We start from the raw sequence: 22,166 nt of genomic DNA, 5'->3' as shown, positions 1-22,166 counted from the left end.
ACAACTTGTCAACGTTGTCAACAAATATTGATAGTAAAAACAGTCAACAATAAATTCAATTGTCGACGAGTTCAACAGAGTGAGGCATCTATACATGAATATAATCTCTGCTCAGAGTCACTCATGTGCAATAATGTCTGTTTCAAGCGGTAACACAGAAATGGCGGCGTCAACATCAAGTACCTAAGTTTGGAAGCATTTGAGCCTGAATAAGGCGAATCAAAAAAAGACTATTTGCAAAGCAGAACTTTCACGTCATGGCAGTACCACAGTGCGGGACTTACATTTAAAGGGAAAGCACATCAGACAGTTGAACAACACTGAGTCAGAGTCGCATTGATAAGTTCCATGTAACATTCAAGCAGTTTTGATGAGATGCATTGTGCATTACATTTACATATATTCCGCTAGAAAATACAGCTTGAGTGTTATGCCAGAGAAACGTGTTTCAAATTAAATGCATGTAGTTTGAAGAACAAATGTCACTTGTTAAAACGTTAAAAACATCAGTTGTTGAAACTAATTGATTTCAAACTGTTAAGAATCGTTAAGTAATTTTGTTTCAGACTTTGCAGCTGACCACTGAAAGTACTTTCACAAAATAATTTTCTTTTGTTTATATCATTTGCCACATAAATAAACTTCATGCTACAAAAAAAAAACTGATTATTCGAGACATTGTTTCAATACTTTGTGACTAGTAGACTATTAAAAGGTTATTAGTTGCAGAAATATTGTTAATATTAGTAGAATAATTCCTAACCACCGCTAAGTACACATATCAAGAAAACTGGGCTGTGTAATCCTTATTTTGAGGCTTGCATACCGAGGACATTAACAACCAGAACACTGTCAGTCTTAATATGATGGCTTACAATCTGAGATGTGTTAACGCAACATCCTTTGCAACCAGGTAATCTAGAAGACATATTCCTTATGTGTGGTCCCCTATCAATGTTTCTCAATTTTCCTTATGTTGGCATCAGCTTGGTTTATTATTATTTTGCATATCAAGTCATATTAATTTGTATAACCCTTAATAAATACTTGATGTTGATGCTGTCATTTCTGTATTTCACTGCTCGAAACAGTTATACTATTGCATACGAGTAATTAAGCATTTTAGGAGGAGATCAAGGTTCTGACAGACAAGCTGAAAGAGGGTGTCGCCATATGCAGGCAATACACAAAGAGGTAAGTATTAGTTTCAGGAGCGAGCAGCAGCAAGTCAACTGCAGGAGAGAGAGTGGGAAAGGTGAGATGGCACAACATTCATTTGGACAGGTAACTTAAAATTAGTTTTATCTGGTTATATCAGTATCAGAAATATTTTATTAACACTCCACTTATTGAAACATGAATATTTTGTTTGTTTGTTTGTACATGATTCAATTGTTTGTTTGTTTGTAAATGATTCAAATTGAATCTTTTCTTCCGGCGCCGTCACGAATGGCAGCCACTCCAGCAGCTCCCGTGTTATTTTCGATTGTTCTCGATTGTTCTCAGCTCAGGGATGCTGCTGGAAATGTGAATTTCCCTTCGGGGATGAACAAAGTATCTATCTATCTATCTATCTATCTTTCCTTGCCCAAGTGTAGGTTTGCGCTGAAATCCCATAATTGTGGGCTTGTGTAGCCCTTTGAGACACTTCAAGAGCTATACAAATAAATGTGACTCGACTTAACACTGATTTTGTTTCATTAAAAGGGTGCAAACGTAGTCAGAGTAGAAATCCTAAATAATGAAAGACTTTGTAAAAAAAAATAATAATTAGTTAGGTAACTGCTCTTTGTAAATCAAATGAGGTAATCAAATAAAACCCCTAACCGAGAAACCAAGAAGTAGCGATAAATAAAACAAAAAATATCCAACTTTTTGCATTAAAGTTGAGTGCCCAGATGTTGAGATTTCCCAAAACATGTCATGTTTTCTCTCCATTATCCTCAATTTATATTAGTACCTAGTCTACACATTACATAAAAACTTAGGAAACAGGCTTCATGCGCACTTATCAAATGAATATTGTTTTACACAAATGAAAGTTGTCAGTCCGGGAAAAACTAGCAGTGAGCAAAAATTACCAGTTGAGCTTATTAAAGATTGTGAATTGGTGATCGGCTAAAGAAAATGTGTGCACCTGTAAAAATCAATTTGAGTGTATCAGGAGAATCAGTGCAGTGTTGTGAGAATCTATCAAAATAAAAAAACAAAGTTTCAAACTATAAATGTTAACACTTATTTGTAACAACCTGACAGCGGTGTTTGCAAACAAACGAATAAAAATAAGTACTTTTAGAATTAATTTTTACTTCTTTACATTTTTAGCCATGTGAATGACTTGTTGCACCTCAAAGATCAGATTTGGGGCAGGGTACTCGTTATTGTCAATGGAGATATGACATACTTGGCGGGTTCTAAGAAGGCAAAAGACAAGTAAGTGTCAAAACTCACCATGGCCTGTTCAATCTTGTTGTCAATGGCAACGACGCTGGCACCAGATGTACTGTGGGGAGGGAAAGAAAATACATGAGAATCAGGCATCATACCGCACGTGTCACGCAATTCAGGTTTCAGACACATTATCACTTCCTTCCAGTGGCGCTCAACCAACTCCTCCTGACCAAACAACCACACAAAGTAATTTATTGTGGATAGGAAGCAACTGGCAAAACACTATTCTTCCACATTAAATCATGGACTAGGACCTATAATTACGTAATGCTCGAGCGCTTTCTATTTCTCAACAAACATGATGAAAATGTCATTAAAATGTACACAATGGGAAACTCTGGGTTAGTTACCAGCCATGAACAGGCCAGGTTAAGAAAAACTAACACATATTCACACCATTGAATATAAAAAATCCGGTGTTAATTCATGCGAAACTTTTGATTACAACATTAAAAAAAGAAAAATCTACTAGTGTATTAATAAAATGCTAAATAACAAAAACAGTTGTCAAAAACATACGAAATGTGTGTGAAGCACCAAACATTGTTTCCATTTTACATTCGTTTTGTTTTTATTATTTTGTGTAATTGAATATCTTGTTTTATCATTAATTTATGTTAAATAGGTGCCTATCAAATGTTTCCTTCATCCCCTTTTAGGCCAATTTGTTTTACTTTAAAGAGTGAACTTTACAAAGAAATTAAAACAAATATTCAGAGACATCAGAGGTGTTTAGACTTTAATTTTAAACCTAGGGGCCCCAAAAAAAAAATTAAAGGATACTAGGTACAGTTGAACTTTCTCAACTATCATTTAGCAAGCAAGCCAAACAGTTATCTGTGGTGTTGCTTGTAACACAAACTCTTTATTGTTTTATACAAGGACATATAGAAAACTTACAGTAACAATGTATTTCATAGGGAAAAAAGTAATTTTAAAAAAATGTCTAAAAATTGCATGTTTGGGAGTTAAGAAATGTATAGTGTTTACAACACATTTTAGGAGAAAATATTTTTATATAAGCTTTGAAGAGCTGTAACACAGTCAGCGGTTCACAACTGGCTCCTGGGCCGTAGTTTGATGACCTGTGACTGAGTCTATAATCATGTATACAATTCTGGTGGGTACCTAAAGAATGAAATACATGACAACACTAGTATTGTCTCCAAAATAAATCAATTTTCAAATTAAACTCATCCATTTGTGAACATCACACAAACTTTAAGGTCAACAAATTAAAGAATAGAATTTGTTGTCACTGTAACAAGTCACATGCACGAGGAACTAAAAAGTGCCATCCTGATGGTGCAAGATCATTTACAACATACCATAGTGCAAATTAATAACTTAAGGGTAATAGGCTGGTATTAAAAATAAATGATATTCAATAAGACTGAATCATCACGTCACATTGCACAATCCCTGTCTAAAGCATGGTTAACCAGTGTTGTTTTGCAAGGTTGGGGTCAATATTGCCTTTGGGTAAAGGCAAATTTTCAATCTAAGTTCTTGACTTGTAGGTCTTGAACGTCTACCTAAGGGCAACAGTTGAAACATGGAATGTCCAGGGCGGAAAGTGTGCTTTCAACATTTTCTGAGCTCACTAAAAATCACAGAAATTATTTTATTTCTTACTAACAAACAAAACAATTCGATACACTACTGATCTGTGGTTTAAAACCACGCAATTCAAAAGAACAATGCAAGGTTTCTTACAGGCTAAGTCGGAAATCTTTTGATAGCAACGTCAAAATAAACAGCTTTCTGCGACCTGAAATAAGATTTCAATGCACACGCCGAACAACACTTTTTGTTGGGGTATATTCGTGACGTGAAAGCAATTACTGTTAAAAAAAATGTTTATTTCAGTGCGCGTGGTTCAACTGGAGCGCACGTCGCGCACGCAGCGCGAGTGCCGCACGTAGCAAACGTAGACGACCTTCTCACACTCGACATTGTATACACAAACACACAGATATTTGATGGCGCGCAGCATCTATCGACAAGTCACAAACTCATATACGAAAAAAAAAGTTTATTTTTTTTTACCTGCCGCATCTGGCTCGATAGGCCACCAAGCGTCCCGAATAAGTGGGAGAAGACCCGGGTGAACATGCCAGACTGTAGCTCATCGAGCAACGCATTTTAGTAGCCTATTGTCAAAAATATAAACTAATAATAAAAATAACAATTCTAACGTTTCTCCGTAGCTAAGTAACTCGTCGTTCTGACGTTTAGGATCCAACAGCATGGCAACAAACCGGAGCGGTATTAAGAAGGCAGTTCAAACGGTCACGTGGTAAGTAAACACAGAGGAGGAGTTGAGCAAGCAGCGATTGAATACGGAAATTGACTTCTTTAAAGCGCTTGACGGGGTTTATTCGAATATAAGATAGATATTTTCCACATAGACTCCTGAAGGCCAGGTTAAATGATATAATGCACCTCGTTGTTTCTACTCTAAACGATGGTTTTGTTTTCTTAATGCCATGCCACAAATAATAAAGTTGTAAGTCTTCACTCTGGGCAATTGCTGTACTTTAAAGGGACAGTGTGTTTTTTTAGCAACTCCTAACGGTAATAAAATTGAAAAAATTATATTGATCGAATATTAAGGAGAAAAAAAACATGAAATATCAAGTAGCATTTTCTTTTAATACTCTTGGATCAAGAAATGTGCATTTATTTTACAAAACATGAGGTTCACCGAAAGGTTGCTGACATGATTGTCTACCATCTTGCTGCAACGGTTAGCCCAAAAACCTTCTAAAGCAGGGGTTTCAAACTCATTTTAATTCTGTGGCCACACGATAGAACAAACATTCTGTTAGGGCCGGACTAGTAGATTAAAAAGAAAGAAAAGGAGATAAAGAAATAAGAGAAAGAGGGAGGGAAAAGAAGAGAGAGAGCGGGACAAAAAATGAGAGAGCGGGAGAGCACGGGAGAAACAAAAGAGATAAAAAGAGAAGTCGTGAGAGAGGGGGGAAAAAGGGAGAGGAAGAAAGAAATCCAAAGAGAAATAGAAAGACAGAAGAGAGAAAAGAAAAAAAAGCACGAAGGGTAGGAAGAGAGAAAGAGAAAAGGAAAAAAGGAAGTTAGAGCAAAATAAGTTAAAAAGACACAGAGAGAGAGAGAGAGAGAGAAAGAGAGAGAGGGAGAGAAAGAGAAAGAGAAAGAGAGAAAGAGAAATAAATACAAGTACAGTGTCTTTGTGAGAGGCCCCTGGCTTTGGCAACATCGAGTTGACATATTTCAACCTGCAGCTTGTTTTTCTTTTGCGCTTCTCTGAGTATTGTCTCGCAGGCCGGATTCCATCCCTTAGCAGGCCTGAACTGGGCCGCGGGCTGCCTGTTTGACACCTGTTATCTAAAGGGTTGGGCAAAAAAGTGAGAAGGCAAATGGTGCGGTTTGATCACTAAATTGTAGCACCTATGCTATTAGGAAGGAGGAAGAAAAGCTTCTGGACTCGTTATAGGTTTGATGAGTGGTAAAAATAATGAGGTAAAATTTTGAAAATTAGAGTCTAAATTAACTTGTATTTTCCCGTTAAGTTTTTCCTATTAATCATGTTGCAACAAACATCACAAAAAATGCCTGCAAAGAAAAAAGGAGGTGACAGGTTGAAGCCAAATGATTACAAGAGACCCGCCCCCAAATAACTTCTTCTAATAATCATATAAACAAATTCTTTTTTTGAATTATCATTTTAACAAACAGTTGTTAATCCAGTTAATCCAATGATCACATTGTTCGAATCGCGATAAATACAGTATTTCACAATTTCTGAGAAATGTTCTTTACCCATCCTTACTGTGAAAATAGGAGTAAGAAGGGAAAATTCTGAAGCAAGTGTAGAAGGGTCCTGAGACAACAGAAAAATACTTGTTTACTATCCCTGTTTTATTTCTAATTCATGAATGCTCATCTACTCTTATTTTAGTAGATAAACCTGTTATTGTTCACAAAATGTACTTTTATTCGTACCGAAACAACCCAAATCTATTCACGCGTCAGAATTTTATTATTAAACAATAATACACTTCAGATTTCAATGACAATTCAAATGAATGACAAGAGGCTATACGAGTCTCAGTAGTTTGGATTCTTCCTTCTGCTTTGTTGCGCTTGTTTTTAGTTGTAAATTTTACGTGCCCCTAATAATTGCAGCAGATGCACTACTTGAGAACTAGCTGTAAAAGCTTCTTTTTACCTCATTCTGCCGTTGTGAAAAAAAAAACAGCACCAACACAGAAAGAATGGAAGGGAGCGGGACATTGATTCAGACTCTTGACATATACACTGTTTTAGTGTATTTTAGTCTTGAAGGGGAACAAAAACGAACCCTCTCAGGTTGCACAAATTTTAAGACCCCACCGACATGCCAAAAATGCAATAAAAATCACAAAAATTTTAACTACACAGTGTTTTTGAGTCCTTGTGTAATTAAGTGGCCAGATAATCTTGTGTAGTTTTGTGCAAAGCCCAACCCCATTTCTACATCAAAGAGAACATTTTTCAAAAATGTGTTTCTGTAACAAGACACACCGGTTGAGTTCAAATTAGTTTGAGAGCGACTTTCTTTTCCCCTGGAGGCAAAAAAAAATCCCGTCATGTAATTTTTTGCTATTCTGTTTCCAACATAAACAAAACACAGTACATTTTATTCAAGAGGGAAGACATGAGGTTTACATAAGGACCTCTTGCAGCTCTAACCTCCACGTGGGCCTGGCCCAGAGACTGCAAAAAGGTCCACACTTGCATCCTCCAAAGTGACCTTCAGCACATTCCATCCATGGACACCTCAGGCCTCCGGGATAGTGCCTCTTAAGCCAGACATCTGTGTCAGAGCCAGTGTCATGCTGGGACACGACGCGAGGACTACAGGGTGTCCTGGCAATTTGTTTCTACAAGTTTTTAGGTACGGTGCAAGGTTTTCTGGGGGAATGTCTACTCAAACAGGGTTACCTGAAGGCAAACAAGTCTACTCAAAATTACACGTAAGGGGGGCATTAAACAACAAGCGCATACAACTGCATCCCATGACGACTCGCCACAGCGTTAACTAAATCATTGAACAGATGGACCAGCACACGTCCCTGTTCTTAAGCATACAAATACTCCCAAGGGAGAGTGAGGCAGCTGCATAAATGAGAGTTAAGATATTTCATCTCTTGAATAAAGTTGATTTCAAAATAATAGTGGGAGGGTGGGGACTGCCACAGAGAAACACACTCAGCAATGACTCAACAGTTGCTTGCTCTGACTCTTCAGGGTGCAGTTTAGATACTTCGCCAGATGATGTCAGCAACGTTTTCAACTAGACGACTGAATGTAGAAAAGCCTTCCTAAACTGATAATTATTATTCCATCCACTAAGAAGATAGATGACACAGATGTTCAAAGCTTGTTTATTGGACGTAAGACGTAAAAGTACCAGTGTGTATTATAAAGCAAGCCCTACTGATTCAAATAATAGGAAAACACATGTATTATTATCGCTTGGAAAAATTGTATGATTTGCAGGTTTAGAAATTTGTAATATGACCAAACTTGAGACGCTTTTTGAAGAAGCTGAGATGTTTTGCCCCCATCTTAAATACTACAAAAGGCCAAATGACAATTTTGAAAAAGTAGTGTGACCAATTCAGGTGTGCTCTTGCAATCTTTAACTGGCCTTCTTAGTAGCTTCTTCCCCAAGCCACTAGTTTGCATACCTGTCAACATCAGCAATTGCTCCCTTTATTAATGCGATTCTCATTACTAAGAGATAATAAACCTTACAAACACAACACGGCAGATACTTTCTCACAGAAATAGTAATATGAAAAAAAATATTATTTTTTTTGTATTTACCAACTGAATGCTTGATCGAGAATATCATTTGCGAGTGTACCACGACAATTATAGCAATCTGCAATGACGTTGTCATCTGATATCAGTGACCGAGACGATTAGATTAGAGACGAAACGGGCAAGACGAGATTACTCTAACAAAAAAATTATTTGAAATCAATTTCTTAAAAAAACAAAACCAAAAAAAGGGCCTCTTTCAGTGTCTGAAACTCATGACAAGAAGTTACCAGACACCAGGGCTGACAACTCTGAAAAGTTGCCTGCCCAGCCATAAAGTTGCCTGCCCCATTTTTCCCAACTTGAAGCACAATAAGACAACAAATCGCAAAAAAACGCATGGCAAAGTATTTAGGAGTGATAAGCAGAATATATAACAGGACAACACTTTAGAATTAAGTGTGTTATTTATCTACTTGTAAAATTCATTGCATTTACTTATCTTCATTCATACAATGTTTGCGTTGCATCGTCAGCTACAAGCCACGTGAACTCCTCTTTCCACGATGCTTTTAATGTACGTTTATGTTTTGTAGCGTCATACATTTTGTCAGCTTCTTTTGAATATTTCTTCTGGGGCTGAGTTTTTGGCTTGATTCCAAACCGCTTTTCCATTTTTCTTGTGTTCTCTGTGCATCTACTTTGGAAAATGATATGCAAATGGTCGACCTTATAACGCACGGAAAAGTCTGGAAGCACGAAGTTATTCGTTGCATGCTTCTGGTGGGCTGCCGAGTAGGCAAATTGCCAAACAAACTGAAATTCCGAAATTTCCAAACTGATTTTGAAATCGGAATAAAGCAAACGTTTGATTTGAAAAAAAAATCTTTCGGGGTTTTTTTTTTTTTCTCCATTGAAAATGTTGTCGGCCAGAACGAGAGAGAGACGTTGTGTAAGTTGTACGCCTGACGTAAAAGATACATGGGGCAGACGTTATTTCAGGCACTGCCTCTTTTGACCACCTCAGGCTTGTCACCTTTTTCAACCGCTCCAGGCATATCCAGCTCGTTTGGTCTTTTGTTGTGGCTCGTGAGGATTGGCACTAGCTTTCACGTATTTACCCTAGATAAAATTATTTTTGCTAACATAACAATATATGAAAATATGCTTCCTATTTCCTACTTGCTGCCATTTGTTCTCGCTGCTATTGGTCATTTGTATTGTAATTAATCTATTTCATGTTTGCACGCGGAGAAGAGGAAGAAATTTCATCTGTGCTGTGTGTTGTGCATAGAGCATATTTGACGATAAAGTTGAAGTTGCAGAGCGGTATCCTTAAGGCTACCCCCTAGTGAATTTTCCTTGAATAGTCACGCTTGAACTTAATTCTAATATGCAGCAACTACTGGTGGATTATTACACAGTGTTATAGAATAGTATGGAAAAGGGGTGCTCCATATGTCAAATCTGATCGTCCAGTCGATCGCAGATATAGTACTGGTTGATCAAAGGAAAGTGCATTTTGTGCTTTGCGTTAATTAGGACACACTGCTATCTAGTGGTCAAATGCAGCATGTCAACGTTGCTCATTACATGGCAATATATTCAAGACTTCCAAAATGTATTATTATTATTATTATACAGAAGTCTGTAGTAACGAGTTACATTTACTCAGTTACATTTATTTGAGTATGTTTTTGGACAATTTGTACTTCTGGGAGTATTTTTGAAATCACTATACCATTAACTTTTACTTGAGTAGATTTGTGAAGAAGAAACGGTACTCTTACTCCACTACATTAGTCTACATTGAACCCGTTACTAAGTAACTTAAATCCCCTCCGAGTAAGTATGTGTATTCTTTCGAGTCCTTTGCAACCTTTTGTGTCCCCTGAGTAGGAGCGATTGTGAGGCCCAGGCCCCACCCCTTTTAAAAGGGGCAGCGTCACATACGAAGCAGGTGACTGTTTTAAAGCAAATCGGCGGGTGTGTGATTGGGCATGGAGCCCAAATGAAAAAAGAGAAAAATAACTGCACAAAAAAAAAACGGTATTAATGTGATTTTATTTACTTCACCTTTTCAAAAGATTGTGATTTTATTTTATATAGATGCATTCTACGTTTTCAGGGTTCCTTCAGCTTTGGGCAACTTGAATTTAAGACTTTATAAGATTTTCCTAATGCCTTTTGAAATTAAATTTGATCCAAGTCAACAAAAAAAAACAATTGAAACTAACAAAAAAAAAACACCATATGAATTAGAGACAATTTTAAACAAATGTTTATTCTATTTTTTTATCTATTTTAATCATATTTTGGTCCAGTTGAAAGCTTTCCATCTGAAGAACATAGCACTCTACAAAGTTTTGGACGGTGAAAAAAATAAATAAAAAGGATGTTTACAGTACTTCATGGATCCTATGTCAAAACTACTGATCCAAAGAATTATTCTGCTACATTCATTAAGCATTTATATCATAATGCGTGAAAACTGACCGTTTGGTACAGAGACTTTTTTGAAAAACAGCACTCCTATAATTATGACCAATTGTGAGCATAGCATCGTTCAATCACATGCTTGGAAAAAAATGTAATCTTGGATGTGGAAAACTGATAAATATTACTAAATCTTTGCGTTTTTATTTTTAAGACTTCCGAAAATGGGAAGACATTTTAATGCCAATCAAGGCCTTAATTTTAGAATCATGATTTCAATTCCTTTTAAAACTTTTCAAAGATCTGAAAGAACCCTGGTTTTATTCCACTCTTTTTGTTACATATGGGGCAAATTATGCACCTTTGTTGTTTTTCCAATCCCCAAGATAAAACATAGCATTAAAAATGGATTGCTTGATTGCATTTCTTTAATTTCATCCCAAAAAATTGAACATCATTCATTCATAAACCTGAGGGGGTATCGTACAACAGATTAGTCACGTTATTCTCCGCAGGATGTGCTGCATCCAACTTAGTCACTTTGACAATAGGCTAATACTGATACATACAAGTCAAGTCGTGTTTATTTGTATAGCCCTTTATCAGAATAAGTTGCGTTCATGATAAGGCCTTTGTGAGACTTTTAATTGTTTTCAGCTCATAAACAATTTGTTTTTTGAGGCCAGTATGGCTCTTTCAACATTTTGGCGTGCCGACGCCTGGGCTAGCTTGTTTTTCTGCCTGCAGAGCCTGTTAAAAAAGTAATTGGGATTTAAAGGGGCTTCTTGTGTTTCTCTGATGTGTACGATTGTAATTGTATTGTTTGTTAAAGTACTTTTTCGGTTAATTCAATGGATGCAAGAGAGTGTGCAAGAGATAGGTGTGGATAAACCAGTGTATGCTGCCGGGCCTATCTGCTGATGAAGGGTTGCATGGTACAGCAACTCACCCTTTGCTGTGCTGTGGGCTTAATGTTTGGTGTGAGGTTGGGAAGAGCGAAGAGGAATGTTTGGTGAGTGTGAGTGTCTTCTTGACTCTAACCACCTCCCACTAGGGCAGGGATGGCCAATCCGCAGCTCGCGAGCCGCATGTGCCTCTTGAACTAGTTTCAAGCGGCTCTTTAAGAGCTGTTATAAACAGGGTTAATGCGGCTCTTATGGAGCTGTAACATGACATGCATCAAAAATGTTAAGCCGGCGCTGTCATTTGCCTTCCCTACAGCTAGATGGCACACCGACAATGTAAGCCTGTTTGAGTGACGTAATATTTGCTTGACAAAACGTATTGTAGTCAATTAACGCGAAATTACCTCTTGAAGTGGCAGGTAAAAATGCACAGCCAAACGAAAACATGAAGAAGAACACGGGACGTTTTTGCCAGAGTGGGAGAGTTTATATTATTTCATTGAACGTAATGGCAAGCCTATCCGCTTATATGCGACGCGGCATTAGCACATTTCAAGGCATCAATTCTTCAGCGTCCCGTCAGCTCACTCCACCACCCTAACATCGAACAGGAAATTCCAAGAGGGACTGAACTTCGAAAGAAAAAGTTTTTGACTACGAAAAGCAAGGCAGAAAAATAGTTTCATTTTCTCCAAACAATTATGAAACACTCGGAGACCGTAACGCTTGCATCGTATCAGTTAGCTTGGAACATAGCACGGGCTAAAAAGCCATACAACGAAGGGGAATCCATTAAAAAAAATGCCTCATTGACGCTTTTGAAATCTTGGCTCCTGGAGACAACAAACTAAAACAGAGCAAATCAGATCTTCAACTGTCTCGCCACATTATGGAACGAAGAATATCCGATATTAATGCAGCTGTTGAATCGCAGTTGCAAACTGACCTTGAATATTCGAGTGTGGCATTGGATGAGAGCTGTGACATACAAGACAAGCCTCACTTGGCAATATTTGCGCGGTCTGTGTCAAATCAATGTGCAATCAAAGTAGAACTCCTTGATATTGTGCCATTAAAAGACAGAACTCGTGACATGGATGGGAAAGAAGTAATAATGGCTCCGTGCAAATCTACCCACACCGAAACTAACTGCAAGAGCTACGGATGGAGCGCCAGCCATGATCGGATCCATGAACGGGTTAGTGTGGCTGTGCAAAGTTGATCAAACATTTTCAGACTTTTGGGATTTCCACTGCTTCATCCACAGGGAGCAACTCGTGTATAAATAACTAAATTTTGACCATGTCATGAAATCTGTGATGGAAATCGTCAACTTCATCTGCACACATGCGCTATACCACAGGCAATTCAGGAATCTCATCCCTGAGCTGGACCAAGGGCTTCCAGGTGACCTGACGCTGCACTGCACTGTGAGGTGGCTGTCAAAGATCCAGGTACCTTCTTGCTTCTTTGAGCTTTTGGATGCAGTGAAACTGTTCATGGAAGAGAAGGACAAGAACTATCCCGAGCTCTCCGACCTCAAGTCGATTATGGATCTGGAACAGTGCTCACAATGTTAACTGTTGAAAATGATTGATATTATCATGTTGGTGTGGTTATTTTCATCAGATCTACCCAAGTAGAGATTTGTGTATGCGTGCGTACATGGTTAAAAGATTATGTTTATGTGTACCCATGTGTATAATGTGGCTTTTTAGTAACAAAAGAGACTCGCCCCCGTCGACAACAATGATGTGGCTCTTTGTAGTAAGACAGACGAAAAATTGGCTCTTAGTCGCTGAATGGTTGGCCACCCTGGCACTAGGGGGACATGGCTTTGGTATAGCGATAGAGGTAGATTCAATTATTTGAATCAATTATTTTAATTTATTTTTGAAAATAAACGTAAATTGTTGTTGATTGGATGGAGGTTGATGATCTGATTGAATAGTTCTTAGAAAAAAAAGAAAGAAAGAAATAAGCGGTTGGTACAATTACTCAGTACTTCGGAAGTTTTTTAACCAAGTACTTTTTTACTTTTATTCAAGTAGTTATATGGATTTTACTTAAAGTAATATTATTCCAAAGTAACAGTTCTTTGACTTGAACAACATTCTTGGCTACTCTGCCCACCTGTTATTACAGCGTTATATATGTTCTAAAGTAATAACATTTCTATTTACGATGTAAAGGGTATTCTATGATAAGGAGTTCCAATGATGGGTAATGTATACATTTGCATTTATATATGACGCATATTTGTATCAACATTGAGATTTTTGAGTTTTTCCTTGCCCTCATGTAGGTTTTAGATCAGGGGATGGTGTAATAATAGTCTGTGGTTTAAAATAATCTGTAGTCTGTGCAGCCCGTTGAGACTCTGTGATTAAGTGCTATACAAATAAACATGACTTGACAAATATTAATATGGCAATATTGCAAATTATTGAAAAATTACTATTTAAATATTATAGGAATTTGGATTATGAAGGACAATTATACAGAATGTATTTGCATGATTCGCTAGGCTTTTAATCTGTTTGATTACATTCAACTTTAGTTGTGTGTTACTTATTATTTCGTGCAATATCATCATTGGACAAACCGAAAAACAGGCAGCTTCTTTAGAAAGTGCTTATGCTCAGGTGTGTGATACCACATTAAATTACTCAAAATAAAAGTAATGGAGACCATGATAAAAGCAACTATGATCACACTGAAAGGGACGTGGTGTGTGGATGTTTCTTGACCTAATACATTTTGATTTATTTGATTGGTAGCTAAAGGTTTGCACTTGGATTAAAAAAAATCAATAACATTGATAAGGAAACATCCAAAAGTGAAAGCCAAAAACAAACAGTTTCACAAGAAAAAATATTGCCACAATAAACCTTTCAAGTTTTAGGTACAGACCACGGAAGTAATCATTGGATTAAAATCAATGTTTCTGCACTATTGTTTTGCAGTTTGAATAAACTTTGGTGAAAAATTAATTAAATTCTTGTTTCCTTTTGACACAGACCTGGTTTTTAAAAACTACAGGTGTTTTAATCCTATTGAGGGGAAAACATTTTGAGTGCTTGAATAATCGTTTGTAATGTAATGGTGAGGAATCCAAAAACTTCACCCCTAGTATTGACAAATCTTATTACATGATTATTGTATTACCAACTTTTTATCAAACATATTTTATTTATTTAAATGTGCATTGAGAAGTATTGTCAGTATTCAATTATAAAAAGTAGAAAGTTTTTTTTCAATGCTAGACTGCCCCTTGAAACTTAATTCATGTCAGTTGATTTTATATGTAGTTAAAAATTTACAACAAATCTTCAAAATCTTTTAAAATAATGACAGGGTCTTTTATTTTTATGGCAGGTAGATCATTTTTGAATTGTCATTTTGTAAATAGCTCGCATGCTGAAAAAGTGTGAGCATCCCTGCTATAGAGTTTGGGAACCACTCTTTGTATCTGATGTATCCTTTAAGATTCAGCTACCTTTTGTTAAATTTGTAAATATTCTGAAAGGTAAACCTAACTGAAAACATGTAACAATCCTCCATTTCAAAACCCCCAAAAAATGAATACCCAGAAAATGGCAGCAGTCCTCATTGCTAATTTTAACGACAACAATTGCAGGATGTTGGAAGGACGCTAATATGTTTTGTTGAACAAAAATATTTCTGGATGTGTTGTCTACTAAGGTGGAACTCTGAGGATGGTCAATCGAGACTAAACAAAATCTGTCTCAAATGAGGCACGTACATTTTATTTTCCTAGTATTAAACCAAGAGCCATTATTAGGTGTGTCTACAGCCCACAAAGTTTCCTCATAAACATACAGAAGGAACAGTCCCTCTAGCCTTTTCGCATATTACATAATCCCCAGACTTGTACATAAACATCAACCCTATGTCTAAAAGCCCACCAGTGAACCTTCCAAAGGACACAAGGACCGGATAATGGAGAGCATGGGAAGTAATTAAAGCCCCTTGGCTGTCAATAAATAAACAAAATATAAGACATTCGAGAAAGTGGATGACCATAAACTATCATTTTGACTGGGTTACGAATGGCCTTGTTATTTTAAACCCCTTGTATAAGGACAGGAATGTTTGCAGTTAGCCCTCCACCACTTGGCTTCCGATTACATGTTTGAGGTGAAGTGTGTCCAAGCAGACGCAGCAGGGGTCCATGTTTACAGTTGTTCAATCCAAACTCTTCCATGTCAAAATGGCTTTTGGCTAAAACAAGCTCTTCTTGTATCATTTACGGGATTTGGATATGTCCAACCTGCATGCTCCAATGTGATTAAGGTCTAAATGGAGTGCATTATCTGGGTTCTATTTGCCATCTTTAGGGTTCATGGAAATGGAGTGCCTGTATTAAACAGCCTAAACATCACAGGATCTATTTTTTCTTACGATGCTTTGTGTCACAATTTAACAACATGGAAACCTGAAATCTACTACATACTTTCCTTTAAAAAGAACCTTCTTGATTTGTGTTTTTTGCATATGTATCACTCAAGTTTTCAGATCATCAAAACAATTTTACTAAAACACGGAGACACCCCAAAGAAATACAAAATGCAGTTTGGAAATGTTGATTCCATTTATTAAGGCATAAAAAATCTAAACCTATCTGACACTATGTGAAAAAGTAATTGCCCCCTGAGCCTAATAGTATAATAGCAGAAACCTAATGTTTACAATCATTCGTATTGAGTCTTTCAAAACACTGTGGAGGATATTTGGCCCTCTCTTGTAAATCTGCCAAATTGGAGGGTTTTCTCACATGATCGTTTGAGGTCACACAACAGCATCTTAATTGGACCTAAGTCCAGAATACGACATGGCCACTCCCGAACCTTCATACTTTTTAGCCATTCAAAGGTAGACTTGCTGGGGTGTTTAAAATCACTGACCTGCTGCATGATCCAAGAGCGCTTGAGTTCTAGGGCATAAGCTGGTAACTGAACGTTCTCCTTAGTGTATGTGGGGAAAGAACTAAGAAAGATGCTGAATTAATTGTTTGTGTTGTTAAGTTGGTAAATAAAATAAACTTGTTTACACAAAATATATTCATTTATGTTCTAAATAGTCGGTCTTTGAGTAAATAGATGCCAGTTTTTTTTGTAAGGTTTATCATCACTTCATTCACAAAAGATGTGGTTCTGATATTTAATTATGGATTTTAAACAAATCATCTATATTAAAATAAATTAAATTTTAAACTCATATCGTTGATTTGGTTTAATCGCCGATACGATATCTTAAAATAGTAAAGCATTAGTTAGTCTTAGTCAGATTAGATGACGAGAATTATTTTTTAATTAAAGTCTCGCTTCGTTTACGATGATTTATGGGTGTGACTTCTTTGCTGTGTCATTGCCTTTCATAAATATGATCCAATAGTTAACAAGGAGACAAATTTATTATAGATCTAGCTGATGATGATTTTGAATTAAAAATGCACAATATTTTCTTATGGGGGGAATGCCCCCAGACCCCTCCTAGATTCTTCACTCACCAGGCTTTCACAAAAAGGGAAACACTGCAGCATTAAAAACAGTTTACCGCTCACTTAAATACAGGAACAGCTTATGTACCTTACAAGATATGCACGCTAACAGATAAAATGCTGATTCGAAAGACATAGTGCAGGGGTGGCGAACAAGTTTGACACAAAGAGCAGAGTTTTTTAACTGTGAGAGTCAAAGAGCAACACCACGCACTGATCTGCCATGACAGACAGACACACACAAACACACACAATTAAAAACATATTTTTTCCTATAACACACTCCTCTCCTTACAATACAACAAGTATTGTTCTTGTGTTGACTTCAAGGAAAGTGTCCACCCTCAATACACACACAAAAAAACTAAACATTAAAAAAGGCAAAGGGCCACAGTATATAGAAAATATGATGAAGCAAAGAGCCGCATTCTTATTGGCCAAGAGCCGCATGCAGCTCGAGAGCCGCGTGTTCGCCACCCCTGACATAGTGGAAAAGTACTGTCACGATTCTAACCCTGGCCTTTCACTGTAGTTCACGGTTGACACCTTAACGGACATACCGTGCACTTATTGGCAAAATGTTTGTCATCATTTAGTGAGTTTGCAATGAAGGAACTCCAGCTGCCAAACATTGGCGTATATAAGATGTTTTAAAGGTGACTGTGTGTCTTGTTCCTGGAGCTTTTGCAAAAGCCAGCAGGATGCAAGCTCCCATGAGACCTGTAGCTTATTTGATTGAGATTAATAAAACAACTGAAATGATTTCAAAAGTCATCGCGGTGTTTTGTATTTAGAGCGCAAGCTCGCAATTTTACTCGACGCCTACAGTGTCGCACCATCTTTTAAAAGAAAAGAAGCCCTCTTCCAAAAGCAAAACAACGATCGGCAGTGTTGATGCTTTCGGATGGCATCAGGTGTACGCGGGGCTTTACTCCAAAACAAAGGCAAGTTGAATAAGTTGAAGACCTGTAGTCAGTTACATAACAGGACCACTTTGGTTAGCTCAGATATCCAACCATAAATCCCTCCCTGCAGCTTTTAAGTCTCAGCAGGTTTAAAATGAGAATTTGGCACAATACATAAAGGGCGTAACTCAGGCCCAGTAAGCCATTCAAAATTATCTACTCAACTTCTTAGAAGAGTGATTCAAATGAATAGGATTGGGTGAGGTACTTTAAGTATGCCAAGCCGGTTAGCACATGTTTTTTATTTTTATTTTTGAAGAAAAATACTATTTCAGTTGAGTTTTAATTGATTAAACCATTTTAGAGTGGAGAAATCATTTGATGTTATTTAATCTGTGGTTACCTTTTGAAATGGTTTCTTAAGGGTTATATACATTAGTTCTTTACTCCACTGTCATGAAGTGATAGTGAAAATTCAAAGCCACCTGATTCAAAAGGTTCAAATTTTTGGTAAGTCAGGACCATTCAGTTTTTGGGTTAATTTTCATCTAACAAATAGGACAAGCTTGGGTAAAAATCTTAAAAGAGCTACCCTGGAGCAAAAAGACTTTCAGATCCCTGTTCACCCTCAAACTATCCAGATGAAATTCTTAGATGTTTACAGTAATTTTGCAAGTCTAACCTAGAAAAGGACCAATATAATTTATTTTGTTTTGTACACCACAAGTCTTTACTTTTAAAAGGTTATATAAAGTAATGTCACAGAAGTGACTACACTCCTCACATTTCTGCAGAAACTTTTATAGACACTCACTGAAGAAACATTGTTTTGACAAAATGAAAGGATATCCCCTGGTCTGATGAGACAAGATTAAGACAAAAAAAAACTGGGTTGCAAGGCAATGTTTCAGCCTGACAATGACCCCAAATACACCTCCAAAATGACCAAGGCATTGCTAAAGGGGCTAAGGCAGACCTGGGCACTCTGGTCCTGGAGGGCCGTATGTTCTGCATGATTTTTGAGGTTTCTCTGATCCAATACAGGTGATTCCAATCACCAGTATCGGTAACGAGCACTTGCTAGCTTGCTAACGAGGTTATAATTTGTATCACCTGAGTTAAAGAAGAGCAAACTTCAAAATCTGGCAGGACGTATGGCCCTCCAGGACCGGAGTGCCCAGGTCTGGGCTAAGGGGATGGAATGGCCAAGTTCGTCTCCAGATCTTAACCCAATAGAACCTCTTTAGGGAATTCTCAAGCAGAAGCACAAGACCTCAAATATCCCCCAGCTCAGTCATGTTGTCATGGCATGGTGGAAGAGAATTCCAGTGGCAATCTGTGAGGCTCTGGTGAAATCCATAGCCAGGAGCAATAAGGTGGTTCTGCAAAATCATAGCAGCCACACAATATTCAATTCCAGGAACTTTTACTTTATGGTGTACTCACTTTTGTTTCTGGGGTTTTTATTTACTAATGGCTATATTTAAAGTTTTTTGAGGGTGGCAGTAAATTTACCCTGGAATATAAACTTTACATGGACTACCTTTTTTTATGTCAAAGCAATTTTTCTTCAGCGTTGTCCAGTTAAACATGATGAAATCTCTGCAGAAATGTGAGGGGTGTACCGACTTCTGTGACATACTGTGCAAAGACACACACTTATCTATATAAACAGTGAAGAAATTAAGTATTTAAACACCCTGTTATTTTGCTATTCACCCCACTTAGAAATCATGGTGGGGTATGAAAATTCCATCATAGGTCATGTCCACTGTGAGAGTTAAACTAAAAAGAAAAATCCAGAAATCAGAATGCATTATTTTTTTAATGATTTATTTGTGTAATATAACTGCAAATAATTGTTTGCACACCTGATAAAACAAATTTTAATATTTGGTACAGTAACCTTTGTTTGCCATTACAGAGGTCAAACGTTTCCTGTGGTTTTTCACCAGGTTTGCACACACTGCAGGAGGGATCTTGGCCCACTCCTCTACAAAGATCTTCTCTAGATCAGTCAGGTTTCTGGGCTGTCGCTAAGGAACACGGAGTTCGAGCTCCCCCTAAAGATTTTCGGTTGGGTCCAAGTCTGGAGACTGGCTACGCCATCCTAAAACCTTGGTATGCTTCTTGGGGAGCCACTCCTTGTTTTCCTGGTTGTGTGCTTCGGTTTGTTGTCGTGTTGGAAGACCCAGCCACGGCCCATCTTTAATGCTCTGACTGCACACTAACTGACAGATAGCAGGGTCAGCCATGCAACTACCTGCTCTCGGGGGCCTTGGGAATTCAGTGTCTTGCCCAAGGACACTTGGACATATAACTCGGAGGAGCCGGGAATCGAACCTGTGACCTCTTGAGCCAATGTCGCCCTAATTCCTCACCTTTCTTAGAATCATTGAGGCCCCACAAAGTGATATCTTGCATGGGGGCTCCACTCTGATGGAGATTGGCCGTCACGTTTAGCTTATTCCATTTTCTAATGATTGCTCCAACAGTGGACCTTTTTTCACCAAGCTGCTTGGCAATTGCTCCGTAGCCCTTTTCAGCCTTGTGGAGGTGTAAAATTTTGTCTCTGGTGTCTTTGGACAGCTCTTTGGTCTTCGCCATGTTACAAAATAAAGTCTTACTGATTATATGTGCTGGATAGGTGTCTTTATGCAGCTAACGACCTCAAACAGGTACATCTGATTTGGGAAGATACATGGAGTGCAGGTGGACTTCTAACGGGCGGAGTCTTTCAGGGTCAGAATTCTAGATGATACACAGGTGTTCAACTAATTTGTAGCTGTATCACCCAAATAAATTGTTAAAAAATGCATTGTGATTTCTGGATTTTTCTTTTTAGTTAATCTCTCAGCAAGTGGGTATGCACCTATGATGAAAATATCAGACCCCTACATGATTTATACAGTAAGTGGTAGAAATACCAAAATAGCAGGGTGTTCAAATACTTTTTTATTCACTAATTTTATGTATATATAACACACGCACACACACACACGCACGCACGCACACACACGACAAAAGTGTTCAGAGTTTCCACTGATCTGTTTCTTTATCTTATCCTTTATAGTCATGAGACCAGCTCAGTAGCCTAGATGGTAGTGTGCCCGCTTTGAGACTGGGAGGTCGCTGGTTCGCGCCTCGACCGAGACATACCTAATTGGTATAATGGCGGCGCCCTCTGGCTGCGGCTGCATCGACTCGCTACAACGGGTCAGATTTATCGACATTTCGTTCTGTGTACATTGTTACAAAGAATGACAATACAAAGGAAATTATTATTATTATGAGCATTTTCTATTTGTGATGGCATCATGCCCAACCAAGATGGCAATCACAGTCAAGTCACGTCAAGTCATGTTTATTTGTATAGCCCTTAATCACAAAAAGTCTAAAAGGGCTGCGCAGATGACCATTACTGCATCCCATGATCTGTAACCTACATCTGGGGAAAGGAAAAACTCAGAAACCCCAGCTTGAAGAAATTAAAATAGACTTGAAAAGGGGCTCGAAAAATGGATTGGTCTCGCATCATAGAAATGGTATATAGCATAGCTACGTAAATATCAACAACAGTCATGTCAAACTGGTTTGAATATCTTTGTTCATACCAACAACAGTATTTTACTTTAGTTACATTCCATTCATAACAACATGAATAGATACAACTGTTCTATAGGCAACTGTAATACAGAAAAAGAACTGCTATACACTGTATATACAGGAGGTACAATACATGAGTAATAATGCACTGTTCCTATGATATAAATGACAGCCTTCACTGAAAACTGCATATCTACCAGAGCCTTTATTTGCTCAAAATAATCAACATCCTTGCAATGCTCCTAAAAACCCTTTGTCACTATGCACATTGCATGGTAGGGCTGCACGATTTTGAGAAAAAACAAAATTGCGATTTTTCAGACCAGTATTGCAATTTTAATGCGATTTTAGATTTTAAAAGTAAAGCGCATTTTCTGTGCCAATTTTGTTTTTTTTTTGCAAGTACTCAACCCTTGGATGCATGACCTAACAGTAGATAAATACTTGCATGAGTGGGGTCAATAATTAGGAAACAAAAAAATACTAATGGCTTCATGTCATATACTTGTTTTATGAGGAATACCTGCAATTTGGAAATATTGTAACTTT

The 22,166-nt window shown here is 37.6% G+C and overlaps 1 protein-coding gene across 1 annotated transcript in view; it reads right to left on the bottom strand.

Annotated features, from left to right (window-relative positions):
* Positions 1 to 22,166, bottom strand: part of tsc22d2 (TSC22 domain family 2) — a 41,338-nt gene that overhangs the window by 1,853 nt on the left and 17,319 nt on the right. Inside the window, exon 2 of the mRNA XM_088349725.1 lies at positions 2,452 to 2,503. Within this exon, the coding sequence (XP_088205851.1) occupies positions 2,452 to 2,503 (52 nt within the window). The remainder of the gene's footprint in view (positions 1 to 2,451; positions 2,504 to 22,166) is intronic.

The sequence above is a fragment of the Urocampus carinirostris genome, chromosome 12 (genome assembly GCF_059441175.1).
Source record: "Urocampus carinirostris isolate Australia breed hairy pipefish chromosome 12, RoL_Ucar_1.0, whole genome shotgun sequence".
Lineage (NCBI taxonomy): Eukaryota > Metazoa > Chordata > Actinopteri > Syngnathiformes > Syngnathidae > Urocampus > Urocampus carinirostris.
This window is presented reverse-complemented; position numbering and strand designations above follow the sequence as displayed.